At 38.0% G+C, this 14972-nt stretch overlaps 1 protein-coding gene across 1 annotated transcript; it reads right to left on the bottom strand.

Annotated features, from left to right (window-relative positions):
* Nucleotides 1-5182: 5182 nt before the first annotated feature.
* On the bottom strand, nucleotides 5183-14762 carry LOC139725889 (uncharacterized). Its single transcript, XM_071636967.1, has 8 exons — nucleotides 14589-14762; nucleotides 13719-13920; nucleotides 11135-11316; nucleotides 9206-9340; nucleotides 8171-8377; nucleotides 7602-7682; nucleotides 6058-6179; nucleotides 5183-5343 (listed from the first exon to the last, which is right to left on the bottom strand). Exons 1-8 carry the CDS (start codon nucleotides 14611-14613, stop codon nucleotides 5206-5208), a joined length of 1092 nt encoding a protein of 363 aa, XP_071493068.1. The 5' UTR covers nucleotides 14614-14762; the 3' UTR covers nucleotides 5183-5205.
* Nucleotides 14763-14972: the final 210 nt, after the last annotated feature.

The following is a 14972-nucleotide window of genomic DNA, read 5'->3' as shown; positions in this document are numbered from 1 at the left end:
ATATTGCATTCATGACTGTATTAAACATTGCAGAGAGTACAGCAGCTGTCAAGGGTGAACAAATCAGGGGGTTAATAGGAATGATAAAATCGTCCACATGCCTGTAGCGAGGCCATCTTATCTCCCTCGTCATGATGGGGAATATGATGTATATATTACGTACGTATGTAATGATGAATGTATGTGTGAATATGTATATAATGTAATATGTATTTGATATCGTACATGTCATACTTATGGAGAACATTATGAGCTAAATTAGCGGTGAAGAAAGTTCAATGCTTCTGGAGGAGAGATATATATAACAGCAATACTGCATATGACGACATCACAAATAGAAGTTGAAAGACTGTGAGCACGTATTTAAAAAAACGTGAGAATTTACATGGTCAATTTTAATGTCCGTGGCCGTAAAGATGAGGATATAATGCTTTTCCTCTGTTACCACAGATTATTATCTATCTTTTCTCTTCAGCAATGGAATCATTTCCTCGTCTTAAACCTGTCCTGGACACAACAGCGTAAAGACGTTATGATATTGCCCTACGCAAATATTTGGTGTTCATGGTGGTTGTCAATACTGAAGGGTCTCCTTGAATGCGTCATGCAATACTTACAGATAGAATGCAAAATGCCAGATCTCCTCGCCCCCCCCCCCCCCCCCCCCGAAAAAAATGCTGAGTCATTGCGAATAGAAGGGCATGACAATCGCATAGGTGTTCATGGAGCCACATCCACCAATATTTCCTGTGGCGAGTTCATTGTTCGGGATCAAAGGCTATTTACACCACAAAAAGTAATAATCCATTCTCATGGTCTGGCATTTTGTTTAGTGGGGGGGGGGGGGGGGTTATGTGTGTGTGTGTGTATGGATAGATGTTCAGATTGATGGTCTGAATTATAAACTTTAATCATCATTTTCAATATTTCTTCCCCACTTCAGTGTGTGTGTGTGTGTGTGTGTGCATGTTTTTCTTTTCGTGGTTTCAGTTTTGTGTTTGTATGTGTGTGTGTGTGGAGGGTCAGTTTTCGGTGGGGGGGGGGCAATTGATTTGGTGAGTAGTTGGAGGTAAACAGGGGTAAGTTTTGATATGTCTGTATAGAGAAGTGTTTGTGGTGGGGTGGGGTTGGGTTGATGTAGATAGGAAGTAGGCCTAGTAGGGAAATGGTGTGTAAGTTAGGTTTTTGAAAGTTTGAAAGTTTATTTACTCACAGCCCAAACTCTAGGTATCGGAGTCCAATGAAAAACATATAGCACATTTTAATATCAATAAATAATAATTGCAAATAACTCTGAAAAGTGTACAAAACTATAACCAAAAAAAAAGAATAAAATGCGATTGATGAAAAGAAAAAAAATGTACAGAAATATACAATATATACACGATATATGGTGAAAACAAAACAAAACAAAACAAAACAAAGAAAGGGAAATATGGCAAGAGAGAGGGAGAGGTGAGAGAGAGAAGGGATATGGAGGTGAAGAGGGAGAGTGAGAAGGACACAAGACTGGTGAATTTACAAGAGATATACGAGTGACTTTTGGTCCAGGAAAAAAAAGAAAAAAAAAAGAAACAGAAAAAAGAAAAACGCAAAGACATATGGAAATGAATTCATACGCTAAGTGAACAAGAATGAAGGAAATATGGAGACGGGAACGAGAAGAAGAAGTAGAGAGATGGAAGAAAAAAGGAGGAGAGAGTGAAAAACAAATAAGTTATATATCAATTGTAAAGAAGGCACAGCCTGTAAAAAAGGCATGTAGTATTTGCAAAAAGGATAAAAATACCAATAATCTAAACATGTGTCATATAATTACAAAACTTGGTTAAATTGGAAAGGACTGTTTTCTTTTGACAATTAAATAATAATTAGAAAATACGTTTTTTTTTTTCTAGGAATACGCACATGTGACAGTGGCGTCCCCCTCCTTTTATTTCTTTTTTGAAGAAAAAAAATAATCAGAAAAAAAAAGATTTGTTTCCCCCCCCCCAAAAAAAAGAAGAAGATATCTCCATCTTTTTCAGCCGATTGTCGTGGCACCAGACAATGGCGCTGAAGCCCCCCCCCCATTTCTTTTTTTGATTTGTTTTGCTTTGTTTTGTTTTGTTTTTGTTTTTGCTTGTCAGCCGATGAAACCCAAAAGTGGCATCAGAAATATTTTGCCTCCCCCCCCCCCCCCCCGCTTTTACGGAATTCCTGGATCTGTGTGATTACTCTGTTTTGTATAGTACGACAGACATGGGGTAGGGTGATAGGTTAAAAAAATAGTGAATTTCGTTCGATTAATTTATTTATGAGTTTTTAGTTTACTGCAGGTTTTGGTGAAATGCTGTATTCTCAAGTAAACGGGAAGCAGATGATTAATTTGGTGCAGTTGATCAGGATACTTTTTTTTTCTAGGATTTATGCAGAATTTTATATGACTTTTGCATATATTAAGGTATAATTTGCAAAGTTTAAAGAAAAGAATGTGATACAGCGGAACATAATTGAAAAGAATACAGCTGCTTATTTTTGTTCATATTGATTTTATTGTGAAAATGAGCCTGATATAGAATGAAATTCAGGTAAAAATATCATAAATCACAATGTGTGTGTGAATGTGTGAGAGAATGAACCGCTCTACTATTTTGGCAATCCTCATCTTATTGTGAGTCCCTTCTTCGTGCAACAGTAATTAGAAACATTGTGTACTTTGCAAGAATTTTAAATCTCATTCACAGAATGTCAAAAAAGAGCTTGGTCAATGAAAAACAATGCTCACTGATTATAGTCTGGTAGTAACATAGTTTTTACTCTGGCCTTAAAAAGAATACGTTTTACATGATTTACCGTAATCTGGAAGTGCATTCCATAGGTCTGGATCATTTTTGTCTTATGGATTTTTGTGCCATTAATAGCTTGGGATTTAGTGGATGAAAATTTTCCAAAATGCGAGTAGGATAAGAATGAACAGTATTATTCAACTTGAACTTGTATTAGTATCTGAATGCTTAAAATAAACGTAATCTGTTTTACCAATATTAAATGAAAGTCAATTCCTTTTAAACCAGTTCGACACCTACATTAAATCTGCACTAAGTGTGCACACTAACGTATATATCAACTTCAACTTCAACTTTATTTTTCATTTCCATTAAATAAACAGGAGAAATTATATACAATGCATAAACAAAACAAATTTGTGGTAATTTCAAAAAAGTACATTAATGAAATACATGTGATGATGAGTAACAACGTAATTACATTTATAAGGTATATACATAAGCATTTTACACGGATGGGAATGGAAATGGAGGGTCCCACTAAAAAGCCAAGCTTGTACGATATGGGACCCTCAGAAATATATAAAAAACGAATAATGACTTCATGAACTACAGACAAAACAATGTCAACTGACATGAAATGAAATAACAGGAAAGAACGGAAAAAAAAAGAAAAAAGGGAAACAAGAAAAAGAAAATGAAACTGCAACACACGCCATCGTGGACACAAGCAAACTGAACTGCAGGATGTAGGAGTAATAAGACGCACCCTTGAATGATACTTGGAATATAAGAATTGGGTACATATACCAGAAAAATACAAAGGAGCGGACATATTAAAAGGAAAGAATAGACACAATGATACCTTGTTCAATAACTGTAACATTTGAGGAGAACTTATATCCGACAGATTATTTTACTCTAATAGAAAATAGTTGATATGTAATGATTAATGTATATACAAAAGAAAGAAACATGATAACTTAATTGAGTTAATCAAACAAACCTAATCTGGTATTATGTTCTAAGATTTTAGTAAAAAATAATTTCAATTTATTCTTGAAAGAATTCAAAGTTCGTGCTGTTACAATATCATTAGGAAGTGAGTTCCAATACTTTGGCCCATCGTAAATAAAGGTGTTCTGAGCCAGCAGAGTTCTGAAAAAGGGCAAATGAAACTCATTCGAACACCTTGTTGGGTAATTGTGAACGGACTGATTTCTTGGAAACATTGTTAAAAATGTATTTGGAAGATTTTTTTTTGTATCATAATTAAACGTAAATTGTCCTCGATTATACAAATACAAATCCTTAATCTTCAAATTTTATTTTCAAAAAATAACGGGTCAGTATGAGACAGAAATGCAGTATGACATATGATACGGAGTGACTTCTTTTGTAATAAAAGTAATTTATCTATTAGAATGTTTGATATGTATTTCCCCACGCAAGAATACCATGATTTAAGTATGGCAATATGAGAGATGAATATAATGTAATCAGGGACGACAAAGGAAGACAAAATTTGATCTTGTTAATTATACCAATATTTCGTGAAATAGTTTAACATAATCAATATGGAATTTCCATGAAAGCTTGTTATCAACTGTTATTCCCAGAAATTTAATATGGGAAACGTTTTCCAGTGGAGTCCCATCAAAAACAATGTCAACAGGTAGTGCCTCTATAGAGTTGCTAAAAATCATATATTTTGTTTTTTGAAAATTAAGAGAAAATTTATTTGCCTTTATCCATTGCGCGACATTTTCTAATTCAGAGTTTATTGTATTTACAAGAGTAAGAGGATTATTGTGCAAAAAAAAAATAAATTTGAGTCATCCGCAAAGAGAATAAAGGAAAGAACATCTGATGACCTACAAAAATCATTTATATAAACGAGAAACAAAAGTAGACCTAATAAACTTCCCCGTGGGACTCACTATGTGCGTAAAAATTATTATATCATTTGGCATAAAGTATAAATTATAATACAAAGTATAATGAGAACATAATATATATAAATAACGCATGACCAAAAATAGGGTTTAATCCAAGAAAAAGAGCCGATATGATATGCAAAGGTATATGACCAGATTTGGATTCAAATAAAGAAGCTGTTTCTACTATAACATTAAATCATGAGACACTTACAATAGATGGTTGAATTAAACAACTGAAGTATACCCCAGGTAAAAAGTACACAGAATCAACCACAGCTTGTTAATAGTTTTCTTTTTGGTAACATAACAAAAGATGCATAGATGCATGAGAGTGTCGCCACGTCAAAACTTTCTCTGAAATTTTATTTCGTCCATGAAAGCTTGCATCTTTCAGCATGTTGTCTTCAGACTTTTTATCTATTTTTTTTTTTTTTTTTTTTTTTTGCTATAAAAACCAGATCCAAGTGCTCCAGAGTTTTGTTCCTTCTCCTGTCGGCCTAGCTCGTCTCCTGTTTATCCTTCGGGTTGTAGTAACCCTTCTTGCGGACGATGAACCCCTTTTCGATGCAGGAGTAGGCCATGTCGATCAGTGAGTCCTTGGGGTCGTACGGGGTAATGCCGAGAACCTGTCGAAGCTGATGTTATGAACGTAATACGGAGGTAAAGAAATTGATCGAGGAATAGAAATTATGTCGTAAGAATTGACAAGAAATTACACAGAGAATGAAAATTGTAAATTTGAAAACAGCTGGTCGAGGAGTGCTCGTGCAACATTTGAAACACATCTTGGCGTTACGAAGAATGCCTAAGTAGGACATTGTTATGTAGCTATTATACTGTCGCTTTGTGTCAGACAACTTTAGTAGTTCTGAACATGGGTTGTTCCCGACTATGCATGACGAGCGTTCATGTTGGTAATTATACTGGGTTCCAGCGCTAGCATGCCTCATCAAATATTCAGGTCTTGCGCGACCCACGCCTCTCTTACAATAGAAAGGGAGCAACATGTAGGCCTACCCTAGCGTCCTTGCCTTCTTCAATCTTTTATTGAATGACTGAGTCTTAGTGCGAAATGTTACAATTACAGAATACACCCTTACTGTAAACATGATGCTTTACATTAATTTGTAAAAAAAATACCTGACCGTATAAAAAACTACTTCTCTTTTTACAAAAAGTATATAATGAATTTAATAACTCCGCAGCGAACAGATGTTCAGTAATGATATTCCTCTTCTATGATCTCTCTGCCTCTACATACTTTTGAATATGCGCTGAACACTGCTGAAGACTTTGAAGGTGTGTTTTGTTGTTGTTTTTATATAGATAGTATGGCATGACTTTCTTACCCTGGTGTCCGAAAACTTAGCCACATGTCCAGACAACTGAGAGATAGTTTTAGCATTCTGGCTGAACAATCCGGCAAATCGGAGCAAAAAGCCAGGGGCTACGGAAGTAGGAGGTCTGTAACCTAAAAATGATAAGCAGAAAAAACAACAACAATCTTACGTCATTCAATAAATAATGACTACAACATAATTAAAAGGGGTATTTACAGTTTGCACTCATACTTTCCCGAGTTAATGAATGTTGTTTTTTCCTTCATTTTTTTTTTTTGCTTTTAGTAATGTGTTACTGATATTGTTGCATCATGTGGCTTCTCTATGTTTGCTTTAGTAACATTTGTTTTAGGTTTTGTATTTATTTGTTTTCTTTCTTTCATCATTTCCCCTCAATGTTACCATTGTCTAAATAGGTATGATGTCCTCCATTTTCCCCTATGAATACGTCATCTCATTCTGGAAAGCCTGAACAACTAAGCTTGCTAATACGTAGGCCCCATCATATTTCTCATGCTTTGATCATGGCCCAACACTATACTGTAAGCAGACCTTTGTACTTTTTATTTTGTAATTTTGGTATTGTGGTAGTTCATTTTCCGTGCCATTCTCACGTGAAATATGAAAATAAATTGAAATTGGAATCGAAATTGAAATGTGTAATTTTTTGAATAAGACAATGAATGTGACTTATGTCCTCATTTGACAAACGTTAATCTTGCAGTGACACCTCTTCGCTTTTGGTGTTATTACTATCGATAGGCAGATTCACATGGACTTAAATTCACGTTGGTCAAGAAGATATACTGGATGAAATATCTCGTCCATGACAAAATCTAAACCTTGAAAGCACTAATCTGTGTGTTGGATATGGTTCTTGCTATAATTACATGTGAATATACAACTGTACGTAATGAATGTACACTTCCACCCTGGTGTGTACACGATTACAGTAATGATACATGCACACCAGCTATTGTTGTGTGAAAATTATTTGCTTGTACAGTGACGGGGCAATCGTTAACGGCCCGTTGACGATCGCCCCATCACTGTACAGGCATTCTAACCTGGGAACATTAAACTGCACATTACTTGAATATGAGACCATTCTGAAGCAAATAATTTTCACACAATAGACATATAATGTACTCTTAAATGAATTCCACAAGGATTGGAAAAATCATCCCCAAGCATTCCCACTGATTCCCACTGATCAGTTACTAGCCATCCCCTTTAGGGATTTTATCAGCCCGAGTTTTCAAAACGCGGTAGGGAAAAAATTCCCGAAGTCAAATTAGCCCGCCGTTTGTGCGGTGAAGACGCAAATAGCTTACTATTTGATCGGGAAAATATCCCAAGGAAACCTCGGGCTAGCTCGTCAATTAGCGCGCTAATTCATGAACTGGCGCGATATCGCAGTATCGGACTATTTTCCAAGACCGCAAAATGTCCCGTTATTTAGTTTGAACTTTGGGATGATGAAGCCACGCCTACCATGTATGTACGGTCTGTTGTGATCGGGACGTGGACAGTGTGTCTGTGTCTCCCCATACCTTTGTCCCTGAATTCAGGGCGAAGAATCTCCGACATCTCCTTGAACCATAGGTTGTACGGTGAAATGATGTGTCGGTTACCTGAATCATGAATAACAGAAAAAAATATAGAAATTGAAGCAACTCAATTAAAGTGATGATAATGATAAATTGATAGATGTCGGGAAAAAATACAAAATTACAGTAGATACAATAATGGTAAAATCGATCGATGAAAGATTTAATCATTTAGTCATTATTCAAATTTAAACCATCATTCGAAATTTTTCAAATATTAACGTTCTGGATGCAATTCTTCTTTGAATTCACCCTTGTCACATGCGTTGAAGCGACAGAGCAGTTTCTAACCGAAATAATGATGGCGAAAATAATGATAGAAATGATAACAAGTGATAATCATCATAGTCATCATTATCATCATGAGATTTCATTCTCTATGACTTCAGTAACGCTCTAGAACAGTGCAGCTTTGTTTTTCGTTTGGGATTATTGTTCTTCGCATTTGATGCTCAATGATAAGTCCCTCTTGTATAAGAACCTGGAATTCCCCTTCCCCTGGATGGACTCACCCGCTGCCTCTGGTAGGGTCATGGCGATAACGTGGGCCCTGGCCACATCGCGAACGTCACAGACGGGGAAATTGATTTTAGGCACCACCGGAGTACCGCGCTCCAATAACATCTGAATGATCTGGACGCTGGCCCCCGGCGCACCGCACAGAACGGGTCCTTGCACCGCCGACGGGTTGATGGTGGCCAGTTCAAACCTGGTCTCAGCTGGCACCAGGTGAAAAGTGGAAAGTTTGAATGAAAATAAGGCCAAAGAAGACAACAGGAACGATTATTATCACATTGATTATAGACATACAACGGTTTGCTCGTGTCAAGTGCCTCGGCACACAGAGCACTGACGGTATATGACAACTGTCCTGGGGTTTTTTTTGTGTGTGTGTGTGTGTTTTTTTTTTTTTCTTTTTTGCTATGGTGCGCCGAAAGGAACCATGTCTTGTTCTATTAAGAAAATCAGTGATTCGGTACAAAATCACCCAAAATTGTATTCTTATGTCAAAATCAAGAGCAGCAAAATCACCTGTTGAAGATTTATTTTGTAACAAACTTATTTGCGGGGAAGTGAGTTTGTAACAGAATCAGACATGGTTCCTTTTCGAGCACCATAGACAAAAAAAAAAAAAAAAAAAAAAAAAATCCGGACCGTTGCTGTTGCCGTGCTCGCTGCGTCGAGGCCTTCACAGTTTGGTATACCTAGCACTTTAGTGCTATGAATTATGCCTTTTTGCATTCCAGTATACATGAATATTCATGATTAAATAAAGCAGCAGCTAACACTGAAAAGAAACCCAGAGGCTAAGTTTAAAGATCACCATGCGCCAAAAGTGACCTTCATTCGTGCCATTATCATTTCACAAGAACATGTGAGTGTGATAGTTTCTAGGAGCTATGACTTCGATGACTTCTGCCATTGGGGAACATAGAATTCTTGGCAAATTAAGGAACAATTAATTTTCTTTTCTTTTTTTTCTTTCTGTTTTTTACACCGGGCACGGTAAAACGATTCGATTGAAAAAATGAAACATCTACCAGTACCTGGCATTTTCTCCACGAAGTCCCAGGCAGCTCTCTCGGCCAGAGCTTTGCTCTTTCCGTACGTGTCGTTCAGGGGACTCTTCAGGTTCCTCCACTGGCTCTCGTCAATGGGCGTTTCGTTGTTCTCCATCAGGTCTTAGGAAAACATCAAACCACATCGAACATCTAATATAGGCATTCAAAAAATAAACCTCGTACAAATACGCACTTTTCTCTCCCCTCCCCTCTCTATTTCTTTTTTCTCTATCTATCTACCCATATCCACATTATACGCTATAAGGAATAATTTATGAGTTGTGAGTGCATCAGGGCACGAATAGGTATCGCACGAGGCGCGAGATAAGCCACTGGTCTATTCAACAAGGCGCGTTGAATAGACCAGTGGCGAATTTCGCGCCGAGTGCGATATTACGTGTCCCAATGCACGAACATAAATTATTCGTTTTATACAACACCTTGTCCACAATCACAGTACTAAATAGTGACCGCCAACTCAGGAGGGCCCAAAAATAAGTGTAACAATTAGGCCGAGAATTGTAAACCACCCTTTGTACTGCTTTCAAACACTCGTCATGATTCGACCACACAGTCACAGGAATCACAAACTCGGCAGGGTCTATACCCATTCTACACTAACGTTAGATCGAGTTAGGCCTGACTGTTAGGCCGATCTGAGATGTCGGTAGATCACTGTGGTCCACGTAGCTCAGAGTCAAGAGTAAAAACACAGCAGTAGGTAAGGCCGCAATACATGCAACTAACTTGACCGAAAGATGGGTCTGTATCTGTCCGTCGGGGAATGTTCCGCGGAGACTAGATTGCGTCTGGCTTCACGGATCCCCTCCGTATACGGAGGGGGTACAGCGTTAATGGCAAAATATAAAAGAGTCCTCCGGACAGACGGATCTTCCTGTCTAGCAACTAACTACATTGTAGCTAGGTAAAGTAGCTGCGCGTACACGTTAACGTTGCAGAACTCCGCCGCGCCTGGTCTGTGAGACCGGCAGCGCAACGCAGCCGGCCAGCACGTAGTTTGCTGGCGCTTTGCTAGTGTGAGCCACAGAACTCTACGTAGAGTTCTGTGGTGTGAGCGGCCGTGCATTTGTAGCCCCCTGCGAAGCCGTGCTATAGTACCTTCGAGCCGTGCAATAGGCCTGTGCCAGGGGCCGTCACTCTCAATGAGTTTGATAGGTATTTTCTATTGAATGTCATGTGACATGTTCTTGGCCAATCACAATTCGACATCATTCTAAGGTGTTGTATAAATATGAATATATAATATACATATTACATGACATTGTATACTATATATCAAAATTGTATACATGTAGAGATAGATATATATTCTCTCTTATGTATAAACATAGGAACATTTACATGTATATTATATGATTATGTTCAATATCTTTACACATTGTTTACTGTCATTGTCCGTTTCAAGCAAGTTCCTAGCTCTTTTCATGGAAATGTCAATGACTACTTTTTTATCTTGATTCAAATTTGCATTCATCTCAGGTCATACCTCATGTAAAGATTCTAAACTTGTCTTCCTACATAACTACAATTGATAATTGTATGACTTGATTCAGTCTGTATTGTTTACCCTTCACGCTTGTTAGATAATTCACTGTATACATAATTTTGCTGATTTCCAAAAGTTAGGGGTTAAACTGTATTGTTTATTTTTGCGTCCTGTTTGCCAAAATTTCCATTACCATTAACCATTTGAACAATATTGAAAATGGTTGAAAACAAGATATAGGTTGGTTTTAGTATTTTTATAACTATGAGTCGGTTTGATTTGATGTGACGCTTGCTATTAGCTTTCAAGTATAAAATCATATTTTCTTTTGGAAATTAAACATTCATACCAATTTCATTTGCAATCAAGGCCAACTGCAAATTGAAAACTCTGTAATATGATCTTACCAGAAATAGCGGCGCACGAGCTGGTGACCACCACCCTCTTCACTCCTCCGACATCTGCGCATGCCTGGAGAACCCTCGTTGTGCCCTCTACGGCGGGTTTGAGAAGTTCATCTTCATGCTTTGGAGTCTGCACAGGGAGCGGGCTGGCGGTGTGGAGGACATGGCTGCATCCCCTGACGGCCCTGGAGCAAGCAAATCAGACATCATGTCTGGCATATCGGTCAATATACCATATACCATCTTACAACCATAGTACGTGCGGTGGTCCAGTGAATTGTTTCTAAAATTCACCCTGATGAAACATACATTTTTCAGCCTGTTATGACCCAATGCCCTTTGACCTTTGACCCCCAAATTGATTTTTGGTAAACAAAAAAGAAAGAAAGGATCATTCGTGGCAAAGTAATTGGGGGATTAAGCTGTACTTCTTGTACTAAATGAACTTTTCCTATGACCTTTGACCTTTGATCTCATGACCCCAAATTATTTTTTCTCTCTTACCTCATCATGAACATACCTCGAAAATATTGAAGAATTTTGTCTTAATTAGTTTTATCTTCTCGAGTTATCTTAAACACAAACAAAGAGACAGATAAACATATTAAAATAAAACATAACCTCCGCCGGCCGTTGGTTTCACCTATACTGGTAACAATAAAAGAAAGAAAAGTGATTTTTTTTTTTTTTTTTGGGGGGGGGGGCAGATTAGAACGACTTGACCTCATTGACCTTTGCCCATTGCAGCAGACTACATCACATTCGCCATATTGCTGGTACAATGGTGGTAATATTCGGTAAATAATAGTTCGGACAATATTTGCTGAGATTGGAGTATTTCCCAGTGACTGATTGCAATAATAGAAATTGGAGTGCATAGGCATTTGATGTGTATTGCTAACTCCCAGGGATGCCAAGTTCAAAAAATTTTTTATGAGTGAGATTTTCATAACTCAACGTCTCGGTGCGCGCATGTGCGCGCGAGTGAGGGTGAGGGAGGGATTAGTAGGGAGCTTATTCAATTTTTAGCTCTTATTGGTGAGATCAGGGGGGCATTTCATGAAGCGTTTTGTCAGATATTTCGTCTGACAAAATGTTAAAAGCTACAGAAATCCTTGCATCTGATTGGCTGAGAGCAAATTTGTCCGACAAGTTGTCGGACAAAAATGCTTCATGAAATGCCCCCAGTGCATACTTAAGTGACTGTTTTTTACTTATTAATTTTGAAAGAAAAAAGGGAAATATACCTTCGATTGCAACTATCACTTTAATCCTTTGTATTTGATCTGTATGCTCATTATTAATAGGCCCAAGTTGCAGATTTCACCTAATGCGTGAGAAAAATGGGTGCCATGCGTGAGATCGTGAGACGGACCCTAAAATGCTTGAGTCTCACGCAGAATGCGTGAGACTTCGTAGCTGTGAACTCTAAACAGTCCACAACGTGGACGTTCAAATGAGAGCCGTGACATGATGAACCTAATGTATCTATGACACGCTTAGGCTAAAGTTATAAGTGCAAATGATAGATATTTCAATGTCAGAAAATCCCAAGATATGGAGTTGTACATACACATGCCATTTTTCCATAATACAACGTAATGAAAAAAGAGAGAAATACAAAAGAGCAGACATTATTGTTCAGGTCATTTTCTATCATAATAGGAAGATATTCTTTCATGCGATATCCAAATATCAATTCTAAATAAAACGAAACTTGATTGTATACAAATAATACACAGGTGAGAGTGCGTTAGTGGAGATGTAGCGCACTACATTGTAAATACCCGAGAGTGAGCTGCGTCTCCACTAACGTCACGAACTCAAACCTGTGTATGTATTATTTGATTTATAAAATGGGTCAAAACTAACAGCATTTTTCATGTACCTTTGTGGGTCAATACCAGTCAGCTACATGTAGCAGTCGCTCAAAAGTCAAGATGTCCGAAGATGTTCGTCCCAAACATTTACGCACGTCGCACTCGGAAATCCCGCACATATAAGTACTGTACGTATAAGCGTATCAAGTACGCCACATGTTATGCACAAGAAAGGCCGGCTGGCAACCCGAACTGGAAGTTGTTTACAGGATTGACAGCGCGTATAGTAGCGCGCGACGCACTTGTAACAACTGATTGAGTGTGCACTGCTAGTGTAAACATTGTGACGTCAGTGACTTTACGCTTTTTGCACGGCCGTGCAATAGTAAGAAATCGTGAACGCACACGTGACTCATTTCAGCACTTCCAATTGGCTACATTCTTGAACCCATTTTATAAACCTGAATGAAACTTTCTGTCGCGATGAAGTGTAATTATTGACTCGGAAGTTTAAGATTATCACTGAGACATTTCTACGTCGATTATTTCGACTCTACAAGGGGATCGCATTATAGAAACAGAAACAAAAAACCCGTCGTATATATAATACATTTCGTTTCATCTTATTTCAACTAAATTGCAGCCCTTATCACACTTATCTAATTTTTTTTTTCTGAAGGCATACCACAACCCGCAAGTATTACGGTTTTCTTCGTATTATTTATATTGTCAATTTTCACTTTGCCATTAATGCACTACAAACTCACTCTTTCCATCCTTCATCTTTTACCAAGTCGGCTTCCACTAGCTCCAGCTTGTGAGCGGCATTGGGACAGAGTTCCTTCAATGGCGTCACTTTCTTTGAATTGCTTAGACTCCTCACAGTCCCTCGAACCTTGTATCCGGCCTCCAGGAGTTGCTTCACAATGTGAGTGGCTATGTAGCCCGACGAGCCCGTCACCAAAACCACTGGGTGAGAAGGATATACAGTGCATTCATTTAATGTGTTAAACGCTTAAACTGAGGTCTGTATATAGGTACTAAAACTATACTGCTACGCAAACTATTTATTGTGGACTATTCATTTCCATGAGTAGGGCCTACTGACATGATAACCACTCTATGGAGACGGCATCGGAATAAGATAACATACAACTGACATTGAAGTGACATTAATCTACTGAAGAGACATCGAGATTAAAATGTATATTCTGAGCCGAGAATGCAATGAAGTGCATAAAAGAAAAAAATAAATGACCGTAAAACGCACGCATTTTAACAAGATTTCACAAAATGACCAATACAAAAAAAAATGCAAATTAATGCTGTAACTTATGATATAGGCACGACTCGACAGCGGTCCGTGCAATGCAGGACAAACGTGTGAATTATACAATTAATCTATCTGAAACCTTTCCAACATTGGTTAAGTTGTGTTACAAATTGAATGCAGGGCTGAAACACTTCCACTGAACCTTTTTCTCCTAACATATGCACCCCCACCTCATTATTTAAAGGGAAAATCCTATAGAAACAAACCCTTACACTGGGTGTAATAATATGCCAAACGACACCTAATCAGTTGTATCAGCACTCATCTAAATCTACCACGAAATCATAGGGAAAATATGGCTTACTTTTGACATCACCCGATGCCGCCATCTTGAACGTCTGGTGAGAATGGTTGATAGCGAATCAATAGTTGTAGTTAAAAATAATGCAGTTAAATTACCAGTCGCTATATCTCTCTCCCTCGAAGCGTTGTTCCTAGGTAGCGCTTTGAACACGACTGGAGTAATAATGTACTACGGTCGATTATCCCAGGGAGGTGAGACGATGTTATCCAGACTTTTGGTTGCGATGTGTGTGGTGGTGTATGAATTAATGCATGCTTGCTCTCATTGACTACTGACTACTGGGCGTGTTTCAACGCCGTTTGTTTGCGTTTTTACGAGTATCCGCAGATTAGAGCCATAGCAACGCCCGAAAATTCCAAAGTAGGTTAAAATCATACGCAGTGA

This window comes from Diadema antillarum, unplaced genomic scaffold (genome assembly GCF_040938485.1).
Source record: "Diadema antillarum isolate AM-2024a unplaced genomic scaffold, OU_Dant_1.0 seq00000068_RagTag, whole genome shotgun sequence".
Taxonomy (NCBI): Eukaryota; Metazoa; Echinodermata; class Echinoidea; order Diadematoida; family Diadematidae; genus Diadema; species Diadema antillarum.
This window is presented reverse-complemented; position numbering and strand designations above follow the sequence as displayed.